Consider the following 20,638-nt stretch of genomic DNA (forward strand, 5'->3'; position numbering starts at 1 on the left):
CGGCCCACGCGCTCCCCTGCTCATCCCAGGCTCGTAAACCTCCTGATTTGTCCTTAGCACCTTGGAAACCCATCGCCCCTCCAAACGCACGGCACAAAACCTGAACTTATTTGCACAAAGGGACGTTTTGCAGCACTGAGCAAGGGGGGAGCCAACAAAAGTCCCCTTTCATAAGGATGTCATTCAGCAGTCCACCAAAGCAGCGGGCATTCTCTGTGGCTGGCCAGGCTTTCTTCAAAAACCCATCCCTAACCCTGATGGGTGAGTACCCATAAAGAGCTCCCAGGGAAGCGGAAAAGAAGGAAAAAAAAAACAGGAGGAATTTATTAGCAAGGAAAGCAGAGTTTTTGTCTGCGGCACGTAGGACAGTTGGGAGAGGCACCGTGCAGACGGGCAGCGCCGTGGAAGTGAGCAGAGGGCTGCATCTCGAAGGCGAGCGGCAGCAGCAGGAGGAGCTGGTACTTTATGAGGGTTGTTAAAAGTTTGGGATCAGCTGGGAGGGCAATCTGGATTCCAGCGCTAATTGCATCCATTCTGATTTATCATAGAAGATACAACTCCTGGCATTTTGCGTTCGCTCCAAAATGCTGGCATAGCTGGAAGTTGGGGAAAGAGGAGACGCAGTAACAATCTCATTGTTTAGCGTCTGACGGCTTGACTAGCGAAACATCTGCTTGAAATATTAATAACTGTCAGATGGGAACAGCTCAGGGGCTCTGTACAGTTTCACACCATCTGTTTGTAGAGTAAACACACTTACACACAGGCGCATACACCCAACCCCTTTGTCAGGGCTTTTATTCTCTGGATCGGCATGCCCGCGCGGATGGGCAACCAGGGGCTGAGTCCCAGGAGCGTGGGGGCAAGGTGGGGCCGGGAGGGCACCAAATTCATCTATAACTAACGATAGCAGTAGTAACGCACCCAAAACCTATCAGGAGTTTTGATGCCTTCCCTCTTTGACGTTACCCATCCCAGAGGAGCTTTGCTTCCTATTTAGGTTGTTTTTCAGCACAGGGTTTTGGTCTCGTTCTTGCTGTGCCCCACATGGGTGCTGACATCGACCGACGTCACCCTTGCGCCCCAGAAAACATACCTTCTTGCCAGCCCTATGGAAATGTCTCTCTATTGTCACCATCTCTGTCTGCTGCATCACCGTTCTGCCGTCAGCCATTTAATACCACGCTCTCTTAAATACAGTCATTCCCCTCTTTTTCCATCCTTCACCCGTTTATTGGCTCAACTGACCTCTATTTGGTTGAAGAAGATGATGCTTCCAAATGGGGCAGTGAGAAAGCCCACACTGAAAGATACGTATTGGGCGCTCACTCTCACTGATGAAGCAACCAAGTTCATCAGGTACCAGAGCATCTTTTCCAATAAGAATTAAGGTAAGAGAGAAGCAGTGAATACGTGATGGGACACAAGCCATGTACACAACTGAAATACTTGGTGGATCCCACGCAGCAAGGAAGAGGGAGAGACAAGACCATGACCATTGGAATCAGCATCTACAGGCCAAGCCGCTGTTTGCAGATGAGACCTTTCAGGGCAGGGCTCTCTTTGAGCTCCCGGTGTGGTGGCAACCACACACACATCACCCAGACACCAGGAAAAGTCAAGACATCTGCTCCAAAAGTCCATGGGAGGACTATGACCCACCCCACCGCCAGCATGTCCTGATGCTCCCTTACCAGGCTCCCCAATCCATCCCTTGGTGATGGGCACTGCAGAGCAAAGGACTTGGCAAAGAGAGGCAGGATGCTCCTACTCACGTGGACCTGGAGGACGGTGGTGCCCACGGTGGTGTTCTCGAAGAGGCTGACGTTGTACAGGGCCTTGCTGAAAATGGGGCGGTTGTCATTCTCGTTAATGAGGTTAATCTTCACTCGTGCGAAGCCGACATGGTCCGGGATGCTCTCGTTTGCAAAGAGCTGGGCAGAGAGAGGAAGCGAAGGGGAGGGTTGGAGACACCGTTTGCGAAGCCTGGGAGAGTTATCTATTCTTCTGTAATGGAGAAAACAACGCTCTCCTGGGCTCCCCCACCCAATGAGCCGGCTCAGTGGTAACCACTGAAGCATGTATGCTCAAAAGAAGAAAAGAGCCCCTTCCCTCTCCCCCAGGAGCTGCTTAGTTGGCATTGACCTTGTGTGAGCCAAACACCCTGCACCACCTGCCCCAACCAGCCCCAGCCTCTGCCTGGCAAACTGGAGAACCAGGACCGGCCACCCCACCACAGCCTGAAGCAAGGGTAGGAAGGCTTTTGCTCATCTTTCTCCACCAGTGTATGAAAGCCCCTCTGCCGGGATTAAGAACGCTGATGTGGTATAAGCCTGCTTTGCCTTCCTTAAGAATTTATATCTCAGGCTGAGAGCAGGACAAAGCTGGAGCAGGAGGCTGGGGAGAGCTTTGCTGCCTGATAGGTGCACTTAAAACAAAGTTTTATGCTCTATAAAGCTTTTACGGCCCCATGACATAGGGAGGGGGAACATGCTCTGCTTAAGCTCTGGCAGCTGAGCCTTTGGATGCTGGAAAGGGAGAGAAGGTGCAGAGCAAATCTCTTTCCCACCTCCTTCTTTTCTTTATTATTACTTCCATTTTTTTGCCATATTGTAATGCTCTGGAGTTTCACAGCGTGGATTAGAGAGAGGAAGAGAGAAGCCTGGTTAATGGTAATTCTCAAGTCACTCCTAAAAATATGGATGTCCCATAGAGCACAGGGGTGCAGCCCTACCGAAAATTCGTAGCGAGGAATGGTCTCAAAGTCCAGTGGCACTGCCACGCGGACGCGGATGTCCGCCTTCCCCTGGATGGAGGTCGGTGAGATGATGAAGTGGTTGGAGTTGTTGCCCACCAGGTAAACCTCGAAAACGCTGTTGGGTCCCTGGGAAGGGAGAGAGGAAGGTGGACAGTGACAAAGGAGGAAGGAGCTGGCGTAGCCGCTGGGGAAGGCTGGGGGCGGGGCCAGCCTGGGCGCGAGCGCGGGACAAAAAACACCGACCCGACTGCAAAGCACAAACCTGCCAGCGCCAGCAGCTTGGGCACAGCCCTTTGCCTTCAGACATGTAAAAACGCAATTACCGGAGATGCAGGGGAGCATTTATCTGCTTGGGTTTGGTTAGCTGAGTCACAGGATTCGGCACCAACCTTAGAGCACTCTGTTGTGTTTTCTTACACTTACTGGGTGTATGATGCATACGATTTCTATAATCTTCTTTTCGTGTACCCATTTCATACAAAATCTATGTGCACATGAAAGGAATGCATCCCTGGGATAAACCTGCACAGCACACAGCTGGAGGGAAAATCTCTTTTACTGTTTCGAGATCCACGCGCCATGCAGGGTATCACACGCTGGGATTTCATCACCTTGTGCTGGGGAGCACAGCACAGAGGCCTCTCCAAGCGAGGACTCCTTCCAGTAAGACAGCTCAAACTGGGAACTGGAAAACTCATCCTCTCCCAAGACGTGGCTGAGCAGCAGGATCACCAACATATCAACAGCAGCATTTCGGGGCCCTCGCTCCAGGCACGGCACCCCTTCCCAAAGCATGGCCCAGCAGAGCGCATGAAAAGCAAGTTCAGAAGCTGCCAGAGCCGAATTTCCAATTTTCCCCAAATGACCTCCCTCCTATCAGAAAAAGGGACCAATTAAATGCACGAAGGGGCACTAACAGCAAAACCTGGCTAAGCGTGACTGCTGAGAGCCGTCAGCAAGAGCAGAATCCCTGCTTGCCCTCCTCCTTGCCATGCCCCCCAGCAGCCGGCGGAGCCGGGGGGGCAAGCTGAGCATCTCCAGGGAGCCACGCTTGCAGGAGCAAGCCCCGAGGGCACCCACGGCCTCAGGAGCCCATCAATGCTCAGCTGGGGGACAACAGGGAGGGAGCATCCCTACAGAGGAACAAAAGGGACCTGTCTGGGGCAGACTTAGCTCCTTCCAAAAGCTGTTTTGCTGGCAAACTGTGAAGTGCCAACCCCGGTACGAGTGAGGGATGTTCCCCGACACCGGTACACAGCCTGGGAGGGAGGGAGCAGAGGATACGGAGAGCGGCAGGGGGAAACCCAAAGCCATTGTTCTGTACCTTACCCTTAAGATGCCGATTTATAACAAACAACTGTTTCCCACCAGCGACAAAAAGACACTTCATTGAGGAATTTCTGCGCAGCTCTGCTGCCGAGCCCTCAATGTCTCTCCTGGAGCCCCGTGCCTTCCCCACAGTACACGAAAGCATCTTTCATGGTGGCGAGATGTGAGGGATTTTCTTGGAAGCCGGAGAGGAGTGAGTTTGTTGGAGGCATGAGATAAAAGTTGAAACATCAAAAGAAACCCAAGTATTTGTGGGAAGAGAGCCGGGTGGATTAACTCCTCTCCAGCTGGGGAAGGAGATCAGCCTCCAGATAGCCACCACCCCTAATTAGCCGCCCCTCGAGTACCTCAGTCTCCCCATGTGAGGTCTGGAGAAGGGGAATACATCTGCCTCTCGGGAGGGCTGCTGTCAGTTGCCATTTATATATTTATTCAGCTATTTATTTTTTTGTTTCTGCCCCCATGCTGCTTTCCTTGCTCCTAGTTCCCGGAGCCTGCGAGCCCCCTGCGGATGGCTGAAAGCAAATCTGAATATTCATATTGTTATCAGCTGCCCAGCAGAAGGGGCTGGCTCAGCCTGGCTCACAGCTAGCACCCCCTGCTCCGGAGGAAGCCACAGGGAGCTGCTTACATTTTCCTAACCCCTTCTTACCTGCTCCTGCCACCCAGAGCAAACAACGGATCTGAAAACTGTTCATGAGGAACTAAAACAAGCACTGCCTCCCCGGGCTCCCAAAGGTCCCGGGTCGCAGTGGTGGGCTCACGGCCAAGCATCATCTGTTTGCGCTGCCGGGGATGAGCACGGGACGCGTGGGTGTGCTATGGGTGCATGACCTGCTTTACCTGCTCGTTTCGCCCCTCCAACCCCTTACCCACCAGCTCTTGTATCGCTCGAGGTTTTTCCCATCACTGAAAACAAATTGGCTCCTTTTGCCTTCCTTTAGAGGCATAAATTAACGAGTAGCCTGCCAAAGCTTAGCAACCCTACAATAATAAACCCGTCTGCATGCACCCTCCATTTGAAACAAATGGAGCCATAAAGAAAGAGGCTTCGGAGGGAAGTTTGCTATTGCACAAAGCTGGGACATGGCCGCACATTTCCCAGCTCGTCTCATCCCATGCCAGCACATGGGGCCAGCACTTGCCGTGGCTCGAGGCTGCTGCCCGCTGCCTCCTTCCCAGCAATAAAACCTCCTCCCAGCCATAACCGGCGCCACAACTGATGGAAATTTCATGTCAATTCAGCTAAAAGACAATCGTAGCTGCAGTTGGGCGTAATTATTACTTTGTTCTTCGTGCGTATTCCTTGGAGCGTGTAATAGGAGCCGCATCGTGTTCCTGCTGCCACAATGCCAGCGTCAACCTCATGCTGATACTTGACTTCCAAACAAGCGACCGCTGATTGACGTGCCCCAAAGGCTTCATATCTGAACCAGTTTGCGACGGACCTGTTTGCCAGCCCCACGTGCCCAATATCCCTCTTAAATTTCAGGGGGCTGGAGCAGAGGGGAGACCATCCCTGGGCACAGCTAGTGCCTGGCAGGTGAGGGCAGAAGCTCAGGCGTGAGGCTGCGAGATGCCAAGAGGTGGGTATGTGTGTCCCTCCAGAGGTCCCAGGCACCATGTGGGACCTGCTCATGCACCTGCTATGAATGGTGGCCAAAAGTCTGCTCTCCCAACCTGCAAGACACGGTCACAGGGCATGGTTCACCACGAATCAGGGAACATATTCTCACATCAGGAGGCCAGGAGCAGCCACATCAGCTGTTCTCGTTTTGGCCGAGAATGGATCATAAACTTTAACCCTGTTTTTTCACTGATTGTTGCCCACTAGCTTCATCCATCACTCCTGCTCCCACCCAGCCCCTTCCTTATGGGAGTGCACAGGGAAATGCTTCAGAAATTATTCAACTTTCCACCAGTCAAAGTATTTAGCATCACTTACCAATGGCTACACAGAAACTTGAAGTAAAAAAAAATAAATAATCAAAACCCCCTAGACAAGTCAACAACCCTTCCTCAACCGTACCACTCCCTGAAATCACTGAGGTGCGTAGGTAGGGTGGTGGTAGGTAGGTTGGTAGGTTTGTGCTCATTTTCAGCACAAATCTCTCCTAGGTTTAGAAAAAGCAGCCTGGGATCCTCAGTTTTCTTCTCTTCATGCTGACTTGGTACAGGGCTCCCTTGGGTTCCCTCTTCCCCAGCTCAGCTGCAGCTTCCTTGTCCAAAATGGAGAGCCCTGCCTTTCTGAAGCACAAAATCCAGCATAACTCCAGCTTTCCTCCCAGCCACTTTCTAGGCACGGGCTATTACCTACAAAGAGGTGGGGAGTGTTTAATATCCCTCATTCTGGCAAGTTTGCAAAGAAAGGAAAGTGCTAGGAGTTCAGGAGTGGTGGAGGAGGAAGGGAAAAAAAAAAAAAAAAGAGGCTTGTTTTTTTGAGAAAAAAAGCAATTACTGCCTCTTTGTACAGCCTGGATACCTTATGCCCGGTTCTAGCTAGTCAGAGACAAATAATGCATAATCCTTCCTTGGAAAACACAAGGCATGAAGAGGGTTATTCTCTTCACCCACTTAAAGGCATTTAACTTGAGTGCTCTGAACAGCACCTTCACAGCTGCCTGCTTCTCTCCCGCTGCCCAGCCAGTTCAGGCTCCCAGCACCCATTGCCTGCTCCCAGCATTTCCCACTCGGCACCCAAGCATGACAGCATCCATGACCCATCTGAGGGCTCACTGGGCTTGGGAGCTCGTCCCCTGCACCCCTAAGGACCTCAACTGTGGTCACAGGTGATGCAGGATGCCTGGAACAAAATGCTCCCCAGCCTTTCTGATCCTCCTCCCCAGCCTTTCTGATCCTCCTCCCCATGCTGGCAGCCCTTCTCTCCCATCTTTCTGTCCATCCTAAGTGGCAGTCCTTGCTGGCTTCCCCCGCAGAAGAGTTTTCTCCTTCCCCACTCTCCCCAGGTTATCTGCTGAATTCCACACACGCCTGCACAGACGGGATCAATCCGAGGCTGCCTCGCCTTCAGCTTATCTCTGCTCCAAATGATTGATTTTCCCTCTTTAAGGGTAATTTGCTGGTGAATTCCGTGTATTGCAAAAACCCCTGTGAAATCTAATTCAGCCCGACTGGCAGCTGGCACTTTGGGGAGAGAATACTTGAGCGCCGTCAATTCCCCTTTACAGTTCTTTGCTCTGTAGATCATATTTATAGTGCGCATGTCTGTCATATGCATATATATGCTACTGATGATTCATATATTGCACCTGCACACACATGGGCACATACGATATCCCTATGCGAGTCGCTGATGCAGCTTTATGCAACAAATACCGTGTATTCCCATGGCCTGGATTTTCTTTTTTTAAATTCCCCATTTATCTTCCTCAATATGCTTATTTTGGAGAATTGTTTCAAAATTATTTCGAAATGTCAAACCATCAGACTTGTGCTTTATACAGTCTCTGCCCTTTTCTTCCTCTTCAGTCAACCACGTGAAGGAAAATCAAGTAAAAGCCGTGGTAGAAGAGCTGGTTTCTCTGGTGTGCCCTGGGAAAGTCCGCTGCCGTTTCTCTTAATACATCTCTGAGGATCTTGCAGCGATAGGAAGCCCAAATGAGGGATGCCCTGTTCCTTTTCCTGCACAGCCAAACTCTTGCCTTCTCCCTGAAATACTGCATTCAAGCCACCAGTATATCCTGAAAGGATATCCATGTCCCTCACCTCAGCCAGCCTTGGAGCAGATGAGCCTGAGCTCAACAGCCCCACGAATTAACACAAGCTTGTTCCACAGCTCGGGGCACTTGCTCTCAACCTGGAAACAAACCTTGCTGCAGAACTGGGTAATTCAAGGCTTTAATCTTCCATCTCACACACAGGATTTATTTGCCCCTGCTGATCTATCGGAACATGAATGAGGGGAAAATCCAACCCCTGCCCGGGCGTGTATATACATTGTGGTCTTCTGCAGTGTCCAGCTGACTATAGGCTCAGTCTAAACACTGGGAAACTTCCACAGATTTTCATGACCAGCTCTCAAACGGCTTTGGAAAGGTATTCAGGTGGTTTGCAGTCCATCTGGCAGAGAGAGAAGCTCAGCTGCACAGAGGTTAATGCTTTTTTTCTTGGTTCATAGAAGGCTGGGTCCAAAACCCTATGCAAACCCTGTGTACTGATTTCACCTGCGTTCACGTGTTTTTGATACGCCCTAGAGAATGGAAAAAGAGAAACCAGCACACCCGGTTGAACACCCCAAATCCACGCCTGGGATCAGCTCAGCTCAACCCGGGTGCATCCTCTCCAGATGCTCCCCGTCCCACCTTGCACCCCCAGCCAGCTCCTCTTGGAGCAAGACCGTGACCACGTTTGAGGGAGGGCAGCTGGGAGTTTGCAAGGGACAGACTCAGAGGAATGGGTTTCTCCTTGGAGGCACCCCGCTTAGGTACCTTGTCTGAGACGTTAATGCCAGCCTAGCTCCAGAAAGGCACTTAAATACAGAGGTAAATTCAAGCACAGGCTTTCAAGCGTGGTCTTGTGTGCAATGTAAATACATTTTTAAGTGTTTTGCTGAATCGTTTAATCTAAGCCCTTCAAAAAGCAATCATTTAAGTTTGCACAAAACACACCAGAAGAAAGAAAGACCAAAACCCCAACATTTAAAAAGGCCGCGTGGGCCTGGTTACAAAAGACCTTCTTGTTTAACGGCCTTGGCAACCCACGCAGTGTGTTTTAAGGGCCAAACCCACATGATACCCCTTTCCCCAGCTCTACAAAGACACAACCAGGGTGTGATGGATCCCTGCGTGGGGCAAAGTTCAGGTATGGGCTGCTCCATCTAAGTAGGACCTCAATAAGCGTGAGGGCTGAAGGAACAGCATCAAAGTTTGCTGGAGTGGCCAGAACAAGACTGGATGGCTTGGCTCAAGAAAGAAACCAACCTGCCAAGGGGCTCTCTCAGGACTTAACAACATAGGTTGGGAGGCAGGAGACAAAACTTGAGCAAAATGATCTTCCTGAAGACTCTAACTTCAATTTCATGTGTCTCTATCCACCTGCTCTCATTTTTTTATTTAGCTGCTCTCCCCAGAGACATCTATAATTCTCTTCTTGTTTCCTTTACCCCTTACACAAACGAACTGTGTCATCTCCAGCATGAAGGCTGTTAGTGAAATAGCTTCTGTCAGCCATGTCCTCAGTCACATCACTGCCTGAAGACCTCAGTCCTCACCATCCCATCCCTGCACCCACAGAAAGCTGAGAGAGCCTGGCATCAGCCCGGCTACCCCAAATCCAGACGGTCTGTAAAAGGCTCGTGACTCTCATGAGGTACTTGAGCATCCAAAATATCACCATCAGGCAACTATTTTCCCTTTCTCTAAGTTTTTCACCGAAAGTTGGGGGGTCTTGGGACTTCTTTAAGTACATTGCCCGGGAAACAGTGCTAGAACAAGCCTGGCTCCAGATGCAGTCCCACTTCTATCTCACATACATCTTTTTCATTACCTAGGTATCCTCTCCCCATTTTTTTCCCCTAAAGTGCTACGTAGATGGTTAATCCAGTTGCAAGCATCCACGAGGGGAAATAAGAAAGATCCACCACAGGATAATGCAGAAAAAACCCCAAAAACAATTGCTTATAGCTTTCCTCCCTCCAGATATTCCAAGACATCAGCTCTCCTGTGCTGCTTATCAGTGAAAATAATGACACGGTCAAAGAAATCCATGCTAATATGAGGGTCTCCAAAGATGAGTACAGTAAAACTCCTTCAGACTCCCTTCGTGCAAGAGGTCCTCTCTCAGCAGTTTTAAAAATCTCAGACAATTCTTTTGGGGAAATCTCAGGAAGTTAAAGAAATACACCAAAAGAATGAGTCTATTTTTTGCTGGTGCGATTGCGAAGGCAAGGCTATTTTTTATTCTCCCATTTTAAAATTAGCAAGGCTGAAAAGTGAATTCTTGAATGGGAGTCACTCCAGTAAAATGAGCTTTTAACCTGAAGTAATGACAGATCCTTCATCCTCCTGGCACAAACAGAAGTGTTACAATGCCCTTCAAGAACGGATCTGCTGACATCTCTCAGAAAGCACGACAGCGGCTCTATTCAGAAACTATCCTAAGCATCTGTCATATCCATATCTTCTTTATTAGCAATTGACATTTTCAAGAAAAAACAGTCTCTTTATCTGCTTAATAGCTCATCTGCACCTCTTCAGGCTGAACTCATAACTCTCGGATGGTGACATCATGTCACAAGTAGATTATTAGTTCTGTGTCATAATCACTCCACATGAAAAAAATGGGATTTCTGGGTGGCTTTACGAGACTTTGTGAACTCCAGACAGGGCTGGGGAAAAGCAAATCCATCATTTCAGCCAGCAAAGGCATCTTAGAAGATGCACATTTTAATTGACCCACTGGGATTTCGGGGGGCAGGGGGAGATGTTCTGTTTCATATCCCTTGGTGCCACCACATTGTTTACCTGAAGCATCAGGAAAACATCCTGATGATGCCGTTTATTTTGACAAACCCTCTCCCCTCATCTGTCGCTTGGCCTGAAGAGGAATAGGGATGGAAGGAGCCTGTAGCCTCAGCAGCCAGCGCCTTTCTGAGGGATTTCGGAAAGTTCACCATGAGGTGTCAGCACTTGTTTAAAGCAGACACCAGGCAGCGTGGTGGGGTTGGAGGGTACCAGCACACAGAAGCAGCCAGACATGAACTGCACGAGTCAAATAATCAGAGTAATTGAAGGCTGCAAGCCCAGGGCTGGAGAACATGCTACAATCCTGCCGTGGTAATAAACAGGAGCTCTGTTAACACGATGCAGGAACAAGTCCCCAACGCTACCGGCTCGTTTGCAGTGATGAGCTGGTATCCCAGTCCCTTTAGGCTTCCTCCAGCCCCACGCTGGCAGGTATCTCTTATCTCGTCCCCTGACAGCAGCAGTAGCTGTCCCCCCTGGGGCAGAGAGCCTGCAGGTCCTTTCCTTCCCCTCCCTGGCAAGTCCCCTGGGACCCCCGGCAGAAAAACTCCTCCCTTTCTAAAACAGGCTGGCAAAGGACTGCCTGACAAGAGCTCTCGGAAGCAGGCGAGAATCAGCATCCCACACAATCCTGTTTTCTGGCTCTCGGTGGCCGTGCAATCCTGACTGCATTAAAGCACATGCTGTGGCTGTGCTCTGGGGAGGGCGGCTGCACTTGGGGGACCGAGCAAGTGGAGCGAGGGCAGCAGTAAGAGCTGAAAAAATGGGTATCGGGACATAACCACGCACCTCATCACAGGATAATCAGTGCCTTATCCTTCCCTGCATCCCCCAAAACCGCACCAGTGCTACCCTACAAAGGGTGGAGAGAAGCACCCACGGCAGGCGGTATCTCACCTCGTCTTTGTCCTGCACCTGGATGAAGAGGGGAAGGGCAAAGCCCACCTGGGCCAGCTCCGGGATGGCCACGCTGTACTCCGAACTGTTGAACTCGGGCGCGTTGTCATTGATGTCAATAACTAGGATGTTGAAGGCGGTGGTGACGGTGGCGTTGGAGGGTGTGCGGTCATCGTTCAGCTCTGTCGCCTGCAAGGAGGGAAAACAACAGGGCAGCCTTTCTTTTTCAAAGAGTAAAATGTAAAAGTGTGCACGCCGTGATTAGGGACTCTTGCAGCTTTTGCTTCCTCCACTTTGCCAAGGAAGGATGTTCATCTTGTTCTGCCATTGCCCCTTAACCTTGAGCACCTTTCCACATCGCTGACCCATTAACACATGGAGATGTTGACCCAGTTTTTCCATCACCCATGCTTCAGACCCACAGCACTCTCGCAAACCTGCTCCCTTCCCAGGGGTTTAACATTTCCCTTGGCGTGGCTGTGGCCAAGTTCTCACTTGGCCCTACCACGCAATCACTTGGCCCTACCATACAACAGGTTGTCAGGACTTGGAGTCACACTGGGGGATGAGCAGGTGATTTCCCTGCCACAAGCATTTAAACCAGAAAATTGCCTTTCCAGATGTGGGAAACGGTCCTCAAAATAAGGGAAGCCACAAGGGAGTGAACAGCATTCCTATTTTCCCCTCTGCATCCTCCAGAGGTGGGACCAGGAGCAGGGAGCTAACCACCATAGTACTATTGAAGGGACAGAAAACTAGGGCAACAGAGGAAAACAAGATTTAGACCTTAAAATAGGTTTGGTAACATGTGTCTAAATACAGATCTGAGTCACGACTCTGTATCGCACCTCTGTCTCAAGAAGGACTTCAATTTTGCTTTCCCAAAAGAAAAGCCTGCAGATTTTATTGCCAGAGAAGCAAGACTTGTGAAACAGCCTTTTCAAGCACAGTCCCTCCCTCTTGTCCTTTGGATAATCTTGCTTTGCTGTGGGCATGGAAAAGCAACGCTAACACGACCCACACGGCTCATAGCTATTCACCGCTTCTGCACACAACAGCAGAACAGGCTGATCCGAACAAGGAGCAATCCAGCTGTATTTTCACTGCGTGCTCCAGGATGAGAGCGGCAGAGAACATTTTGGGTCCTGGGGATGCGGGACGCACAGAGTTGGCATTTGCAGGAGGATGCAAAGTTTGTGGGGAGAGGAAATAAAAATCTATCGGATCAAGAGAATATAGTTGGAACTCCATTATCATGCAGGCAGGAAAATGGGCAAGTTTTCAGGTTCAAAAACCTTTCCAAGATTAAACAGATATTTTTGTCCCTATTAAAAACAGACAACGTGTGTATGTTTTTTTTCCTCCCTCTATGGATTTCTACTGAATTTAAACTATAAAAGCTCAAACCAAATGATACTAGGGATGGATGTGGATCTCTTCCCTGTGCATAAAGCCCCACAGTACGACTTGTGCTTGGGACCACGAGGGGTAATTTCTTGTCCTTTTGCCCCCCTGACAAAGCGTTGCACTTGCCAGAACGAGAAGGTGATGCGCTGGCTGCCGCCCTCCCAATCAATGACCCTTCCTACAGTGCTGATTTTTCCCCACCCCGGCCCAGCAGAATCTATACTTCTAAATATGTTTCCAACCAGCTGCCCAGCTTGGTATTGATTTTAATTACAGGGCTGCGAGCGGAGCCGGGGAGCCGCTCTCAGGTGGGGCTGGTGGGGCTGGAAGACCACGCTCCAATGCCTTTTCTTGACAAGGCAACTTTCAGCATCGCTCCCTCCCTGTGCCTGCCTGTGCCGGGCAGATGCAGACAATGCCCTGTTACACTGCTGCCTGCTGCCATGACACAATGTTCCTACTTTTCTGGGGTTTTGGGGTGGGAAAGGGTGGGAAATAGGCACAAGTGGGCACAACCCAGGTGCCTGAATGTAGGTGTCTTGTGCTATTTGCAATCCCAGGGCATCTGCATGCTGCCAGCAGATAGAGCCACAGGGAGATCTAGTTGCAGGCAAGGCAGGGCACCAAAAATAACCTTAAACATCAATCACGTTTTGGGCCACCATACAAGAAACATCTTGCTTGGCTTGGCTGGGGAACAGCACATCACAGCTCTGGATGCCCACAGGAGCAACGTGTCCCAGGTTTGTGCCTCCGTCTCAAAGCGCTTGTGCCCAAGCAGGGTGCCCTCCCCGTCCTGCTCTGTCGGTGTGTCTCCCACATGGAGGAGGTCTCACCTTCACCGTGAGGATGAATCCAGTGCTATAGAAGGGGTTTTCCCGGTCCAGCGGCCCATTCAGGGTTAAGGCTCCGCTGATGTAGTCCAATGCAAAGATGCTGTTGGTGTTACCTGGGGAAAAGAAGAAGCAGCGTGAGCACAAGCAGCTGGTACAGCCGATGCCGAATGGTGCAGGGGGGGAACGCAGAGAGGGAAGCATGAGGAATGCCAGTCTCCACATGTGCCCGGACCTGGTGCTTGGAAGAGAGGTTTTACAGATCAGACCCACTGCCAGGCCAGGAGCTCCAAGCTGGGCACAGGCTGCAGCGGGCTCTGCGAACCCTGCACATTATCTCAATGTGCTTTAAAATTTAATGGCTGTAATGGTCTTCTCCTTCTCTCGCCTGCCCCAGCTCAAGGTTCAAAACAGTGTTTTCCTTCCAACAGCCAATAAAGTTGCAAACGCTGCAGGCAGCTGAAGAATTTCAAAGGGTTTTGGTTAAAACATGCCGAAACTAGGGCCGAATCGAGGTGCTCCCCTCTGAGCAACTGCCTGCATTCACAGGACACCATGTCCCAGCGTGGCCACAGCCTTTCTCTTAAAACACATGGGCTAAGGGGACATCAGTCCAGGTTAATCAGAGGAAGGTGCAGATGGACCAAGCTCACAAGTAATTTGTTATATGATAACAAGCGGTAGTTTAACTGCAGGGCTTCCGGCCAGAGGATGCTGAGGATGATAAAAGTCCACACGTACTCAAGGAGAGACTGTAGATGTTAATGAAAGAAAACAAAAAACCTATCAACAGAGAAGCCACATGCAGCTCAGGAACTTTCTTAGCTGGACATACTTGGTGCCAGGGAGAGTATTAGTGTAAGTACGATAGGCACTTGTCCTGCTTTTATGCTCTTGCCAGCTGTGTTGACCCTGTGCAGCTGCCTTATTTTCTTCTACTTGAGCCAAATTTGGCCTCTGTGACAGTCCTTATGTGCAAGCAACCAGACAGGGTGCCACAGAGGGCTGTGCTGCTCCGTCGAGCATCCCATCCGCAGCTTGACTCCTCCTCTGGAACTAGACACCCAGAGAGGATTAAGACAACACTCGAGTCTCACAGCCAGCAGATGCTAAAAAGACAAATGTCCAGCACTGGGAATGCCCTTGCGACAGTCCCAGGTGCTCTCTCTGTCAGCCAGACAAAAGAAAGCAGTTGGTATGTGGAGCCTGGGATACCTGACGCCGGCCCGACACAATACCAGAGGCGGCTGCTGAATTAGTGATGACCAAGGCGGTTGCACACAGGCAGATGGCCACCCGCACCATGCCGCTCCTCGTCTCACGGTATGCAGAAACCCCTGATCCAGCCCCAAACGGGAGAGAGGAAACCCTGCAGGTATGCTATACTCAACCCAGTCAAAAATTAAAAAAAGCCAACCCTGTCTTCTCAATAGATGTCAGCATGAACAAAACACACGCAACATTCATCATTTCCCTGGAAGGGAGCTGCAAGACAGAATTGCTGCCGCAGAAAGTTCTTTCCCATCACTCAGCATCCCCCTCGCTCCCTTCCGATCTCCCGTTTAACCATGGCTGCACCTTTTGCGGGATGGCCAAAGCCTCCAGGTCCGGCTCTCCCCTCCCTCCCAGCCCCGGGAGCCACCCTGGCCTTCACAAGCTGCTGGCTGCCAGCATCTCCTCTCTTTCCCAGAACCCAAAGTGTCGTAACACCTTTCGCCCCCATTACTGAGGTTCTGTCGTCCTCTCAGACCAAATGCCTCCCATTTCTGTCCTTGGTCCTCTCTTCTCTCCGGCCAAAATGGCCCACTGACTGCTAGCCAGCTTAACGAACTGATGCATGGCTACTTAAAATATAAGCAGCATCCTTGCTTTTTTTTTTTTTTTTAATCTAACTTTTTGCTGCCATATGTGAAGATCTGCGGATTCCCCTCTTTTCATCTTGACTTCCCACCTTTGCTGTGTAATTTATGGCTGACTCTTTAGGAGACTTCTTCTGATACCAGATTTGAAGGACACTCCACGAGATATATTGAATTGTGCTGCAAGGCATTTAAATGCTCCAGGATGCCATGTTGCCATGGTAAAGTTTATGCATCAGGGCGATCTTGGTACACTCCCCCTAATATAAAGAGTAATAAAATACCTTTTTAATCACAAAATACTCTTCTGCTAATAGGCATCAGTAAATGCGGAGACCAATGGGTTTTAGTGGAAATAGGTCAATAGGGCAGGCATTTGACACAAAGGACTAAACACAGCACCGAGCGCCGTGTCCTAAAAATTCGTAGTGTTATGTGTTCCATATTTGACCACAGTCATTTTTTGCAGGATAGATGAATACATTTAGGACCCAAATACCATCCCAGGCAGCACACCAGAGGCTCAGCCTCCCCAGCACCGCTCGGATGGCAGCTACGTGTCTGATGCCTTCTGGGGTGCCTTTCTTCGAGCAGGGGATTGCTGGGTTTGCCAATTAGCCTCAGAATCCAAACTCATCCCGCAGAGGCCTTTCATAATTTCCTCTACAATGCCTCTCCAACCATCGTTTCATTATTCCTCTGGCCAGTGATCCCTGATGAAGTACTCGTGCTGCCGAACAACGCACATTCCCCCAAGACACTTTCTTTGCAAAAACCTCTCTAATCATCTTCACATGTTTTCACTTTCCTCAGAGCAAGGGAAAAGAAAAAAAAGTGAGGGAAAAAATACCCAATTTTGTCTTTCCCTCCCCCCAGTCTCTCACCCTCCCCACCTGGTTCTTTCCTGTTATCTCTCCATCAGCTTCCTGACCCAGGAAAAAGCCAAGCCTGGGTTAGGCGCAGCTTAGTCCGCAGCTAACGGTGCAGCCAGCCACACCAGCTGAACGGTTTTCAAGCTGTTTTATCTGCTCCACCGCTCTCTGTACTGCTCCTGGGCACAGGGGTCTGTGCCCACCGTGGCCTTGGAGGCAGGTGGACACCGTGATCTCCTCTCCACGCTGCCCCAGCGCTCCGGCCGATGGCCTGCATGGCCGGTGGCCAGCGCTGCCTGCCGTGCTCGCCAACGGAGCAAACCAGGGTTTGCTCGTCACAGGTTTTGAAGCGATATGGCAATGCACAGACACGAGGTGGAGAACACAGAGGGGATGGAGAATCTTAGCAGGCATTTCAAACTCAGTCAAGATCCCCAGATAATCCTGTGGATCCAGAAGACACAGAACGGCACAGACCTTTCCATCTCCGAGTTTGCACTCTGCAAACTGTTTCACCGACGCAGACAGGAACTATCATGGCTGCGCTTGACACGGAAGCCAAGTGACCTTCAGAAAGGTGTCCCCCTCACAGGCTCTCCCATAAGCAGTGCTCACGCCATGGTGCACACAGCCTCCTGCTCCGCACCAGGCAGGCAATGATGGCTCAGGAGTTTCCAGCTGCTGGACGTGTCCCTGCCCGAGCCACCTACTGCCTAGCCTGAGGTCTGGCCTGAGCCACCAAAGCATTTCTACGTGGAGACCAAGGACTTCATTTCCATGCCTCTGGTTTGAAAAGGGAGCCCAAGACCACGCTCTGGTTTCTGCTAAACAGAGGCTTACATGTCCTCCATCTCCTTCCCCATCCAAACAAGGATGTGGCACGTTCACAGGCAATCCAGCTCCGCTGCATGGAGCAGGCAAAGCTAAGGAATAAATGGGTCTTTCATCAGCAAAGGAGGAGCTCTGCTTTCAAGTGCTGGGAAAGCAAGTACGGCTTTAAGAAAAGCAGGGCAGAAAATAAACACGAGGCTGCCTAGGAGGCAGCATCCCCTGGAGAAGGACATCCCCATGGGAAGGCAGGCTACTGGGAAGGGAAAGGCTGAGCATGGAAAGGCCGAGCATCAAAAGGCAGTGCACAGAGAAGAAAAGCAAAACAGACAATGTTTTTAAATACTCAAAAAGACAGAGGAAAGGTGAGGGGGAAAAAAAAAAAAAAAAAACGAACGAACTTTGGGACAGCAATATGAATGCATTTCTGGCAGACTTGTTGCTCTCACCTGGCAAGGAACAGGCTTGCTCAGGACATTCAAGCCCAGCTTCTTGTTATGACGCGGGTGAAAGGAGAAGGAAAACTTTCCAATCCCTCCGTCTGTGTGCGGGTACAGGGGCGGCAGCAGCTCCTACATCCACTGCAGCCAGGGTTGGGAGCAATGGGATGGATCGCAGTAGCCCATTTGGAGTGTTTTTCCAGGCTCATTGAGGAACGGATGGTGGCATAGGCATCATTTTGGAGAAACACTGCTATAACGAGGGGTTTTATAGATGAGGGCCATAATGTTTAATTGCCCTCAGCCAATGCTCTCACAGTTTAAAAAGGCCATTAAAAATACTGGCTCAAACCCAGGAAAAAAAAAAAAAAGACAAAAAAAAAAAGACATTGATGTCTCTTCCTTCCTCCCTACCCCTTTGGCCTTTGAGCACCATTCAGAATCGTAGGAGAGAGAGATGCAGCTATTGTCCAGCTCTAGTGAAGAGCTACCTGTCAGCCAGGGGAAGCCGATTCCCCCGCACAGGCAGATTTTCCCACCCCCCTTACACGAAGGGCCGTTTGTATCGGGGAGCCACATCCTCGAAAGGCCCTGGGCTCGCTGAGCTGCTGAACTTGGAGCGGATGACTTTCATGAGATGTGAAAGGGGAACCCATCACACACCTTGCGCCGGATAATTTATTAATCAAAATGTGCTCCGTCAGGGCTCCTCGGCACCGAAATAGATGCTGTTGGATGTGGTTCATGGAGTCAGCAACAGACACAGTTATCATCGTATAAATAGTCGGTCAGCTGCCGTGACCACCTCGCTGCTCTTCACCTTGAGTTTTTGCCCCCGTGCGATATGCAGGGAAGCAAGACAGGGCAGATTCCTCACCCTACGCTTAAATTCAAAGGGAAGAATTTATTTCCAAAGGAAAGGGAAGTTATTATATTTCTTCTCTCTGTGTGAAATCCAGATGCTGTCACATTCTGCTCTAGAAAACAGCGCCCATTCCTCCTGCTCTGGACTTCGGTTTGTTCTTCTTCCCAGAGGATACAGCTCTTTCTGGGACAACGGATTCAAGCGCAAAGCTGCGTGCCGGCACTCCTCTGCACGCGCCTGCTCTGCAAACAGGCATTTTTAGTACCTTCCCCAAAAGATTTAATTGCCAGTTCTAGCACAAACGGCAGAATTTCTGATCTTGCCGAGCTGCAAAAGAAGCTCGGATTAAATGCTCGCACGGTTCCCTTTTTTTAGAACCAAACGTATAGTAAGAGAAAATAAAAGGAGAGATTTATCACCCGAGGTGCAATCCCCCTCCCGAAGCCCCTGGGAGCTGCACGTGGGTACCAGAGAGGAGAACAGAGCCTGCAGAGTTTAAAGGTTGCTGCTCGGAGTGTAATTCATCACACGAAAGGATGCTGAGTCTTGGACCACAACCACCATTCCCCCACGTCATCTAAAAAGTGCTCAGTGGCTCAAAGGGAAGGAAAATAATCAGCACTGCCTGGCTTGGCTGTTTTTCCTCCCAGCCCTTCCTCTTTTCCATGAATCTCACCCTAAGACCTGCTACGGGAGAGCAGCCAACAACTGGATCATGAGTCAAGACAGCAGAGCAGCGCAGGGAAAACCACCGTAAGCATTTCTTTCACTCATTTCTGTAAAGGCAACACTTTAACCCCCCCACTTGAGCTCGCAGAGGATTTTGTCCTAATAAAGAGGGTGCGGAAGGCAGCGTGCATTCCCAGAGAGAACGGGCTGGTCCAGGCTGCCAGGCATCGCCACCTCGGAGCAGCAGTTGCAGAACACCCTCTCATCCCGCAGCCGAAGGATGCGTACACATAAACTTGGCACTTTCTTAACGGCTACTGTGCCTGGGCTGGATTGAGGGACCCACAAATCACCTCTCCTGCTTCTCCCACAGCAGCAGGCAGGAGAACGTGAAAGAAATACACTGTAATATGCCTGGTAACAAGTCTGAATCAGCTTTTAACATAAACCCCACACCTCCAGGCTCAACACCTTTCAGAAAATCTTCCATTAAAAACCATCTCAGAACCCGTGTTTTTCTCTAGCCCCAACATGAACAGAGGCAGCGCAGGTTCATCCTTCTCCAGTGGTTGCCAACATCTCGAATACACATTAAATCCCAGGAAGTTAAATAGTCCCAGAAATTAAACAAAAAATATGCTTTTGCTTCATATTTATACATAAACGGGAATGTATAGTTTTAATTACGGAAGGCCATTTGCTGGGGGACCACCTGCCACGGAAACCATTACCCCAACTGTATTTGTTTCCAGCGACTTCTGGATTGGCAGGGAGCCAAAGCACGATGCCAACGTGACGATGAAGCATCTTTAGCAGCGGGGATGAACATGGGGAGCAAGCCAAGAAGAGAGGGGCTGCAGCCGCTGCCGCCATCTCTTCTTTGTGCTGTCTCATCCCCTCGCATTGGCAGGGTGGAAAAACAGCCTTTGACGAATAACTCGGCGCGAGGCACTTTTCCACCCATCAGCGTGTCCTCCTACAGAAATGTTCTGCTATGATGACTGCCTTTAAATCATGCTGGAAAGCCCTCCCAGCAGCTGTAATTTCTGAGGACTTTAACACCCTAGTAGTTCACCAAGCGATCCGAATGTGGGAAAAAGCCGGTGCCATGTAGGCCAACGGGCAACAGGAAAATTACGATTAGCAGGTTATTAGGATCCTAATCCAAGGATCCTCCCTGATGTCCGGTTCAAGGGACCCAGGGAAGCGGCTTGCTTTGCCCTGCCTTCTTCTTTATTAAGTCAGGTCAAAACACGAAGAGAGGTGCTGGCAGCTGAGGGCTGGGAGACCTCTTTGGCCACTTAACCTTACCTAAAGGGTTCGTGCTGCACTTTCAAAAGGAAGGCAGCGGGGGTCTCCAGATCTGTTAAGACCATCTGAAACATGTTCTGAGAGCTAC

The 20,638-nt window shown here is 50.3% G+C and overlaps 1 protein-coding gene across 1 annotated transcript in view; it reads right to left on the bottom strand.

The window, feature by feature from the left end:
* Positions 1–20,638, bottom strand: part of CDH23 (cadherin-related 23) — a gene marked incomplete at both ends in the record, with an annotated part of 127,246 nt that overhangs the window by 45,707 nt on the left and 60,901 nt on the right. Inside the window, 4 exons of the mRNA XM_010294518.1 lie at positions 1,776–1,934; positions 2,735–2,884; positions 11,467–11,655; positions 13,710–13,822. Of these exons, the coding sequence (XP_010292820.1) occupies positions 1,776–1,934; positions 2,735–2,884; positions 11,467–11,655; positions 13,710–13,822 (611 nt within the window). The remainder of the gene's footprint in view (positions 1–1,775; positions 1,935–2,734; positions 2,885–11,466; positions 11,656–13,709; positions 13,823–20,638) is intronic.

The sequence above is a fragment of the Phaethon lepturus genome, unplaced genomic scaffold, assembly GCF_000687285.1.
Source record: "Phaethon lepturus isolate BGI_N335 unplaced genomic scaffold, ASM68728v1 scaffold24189, whole genome shotgun sequence".
Lineage (NCBI taxonomy): Eukaryota > Metazoa > Chordata > Aves > Phaethontiformes > Phaethontidae > Phaethon > Phaethon lepturus.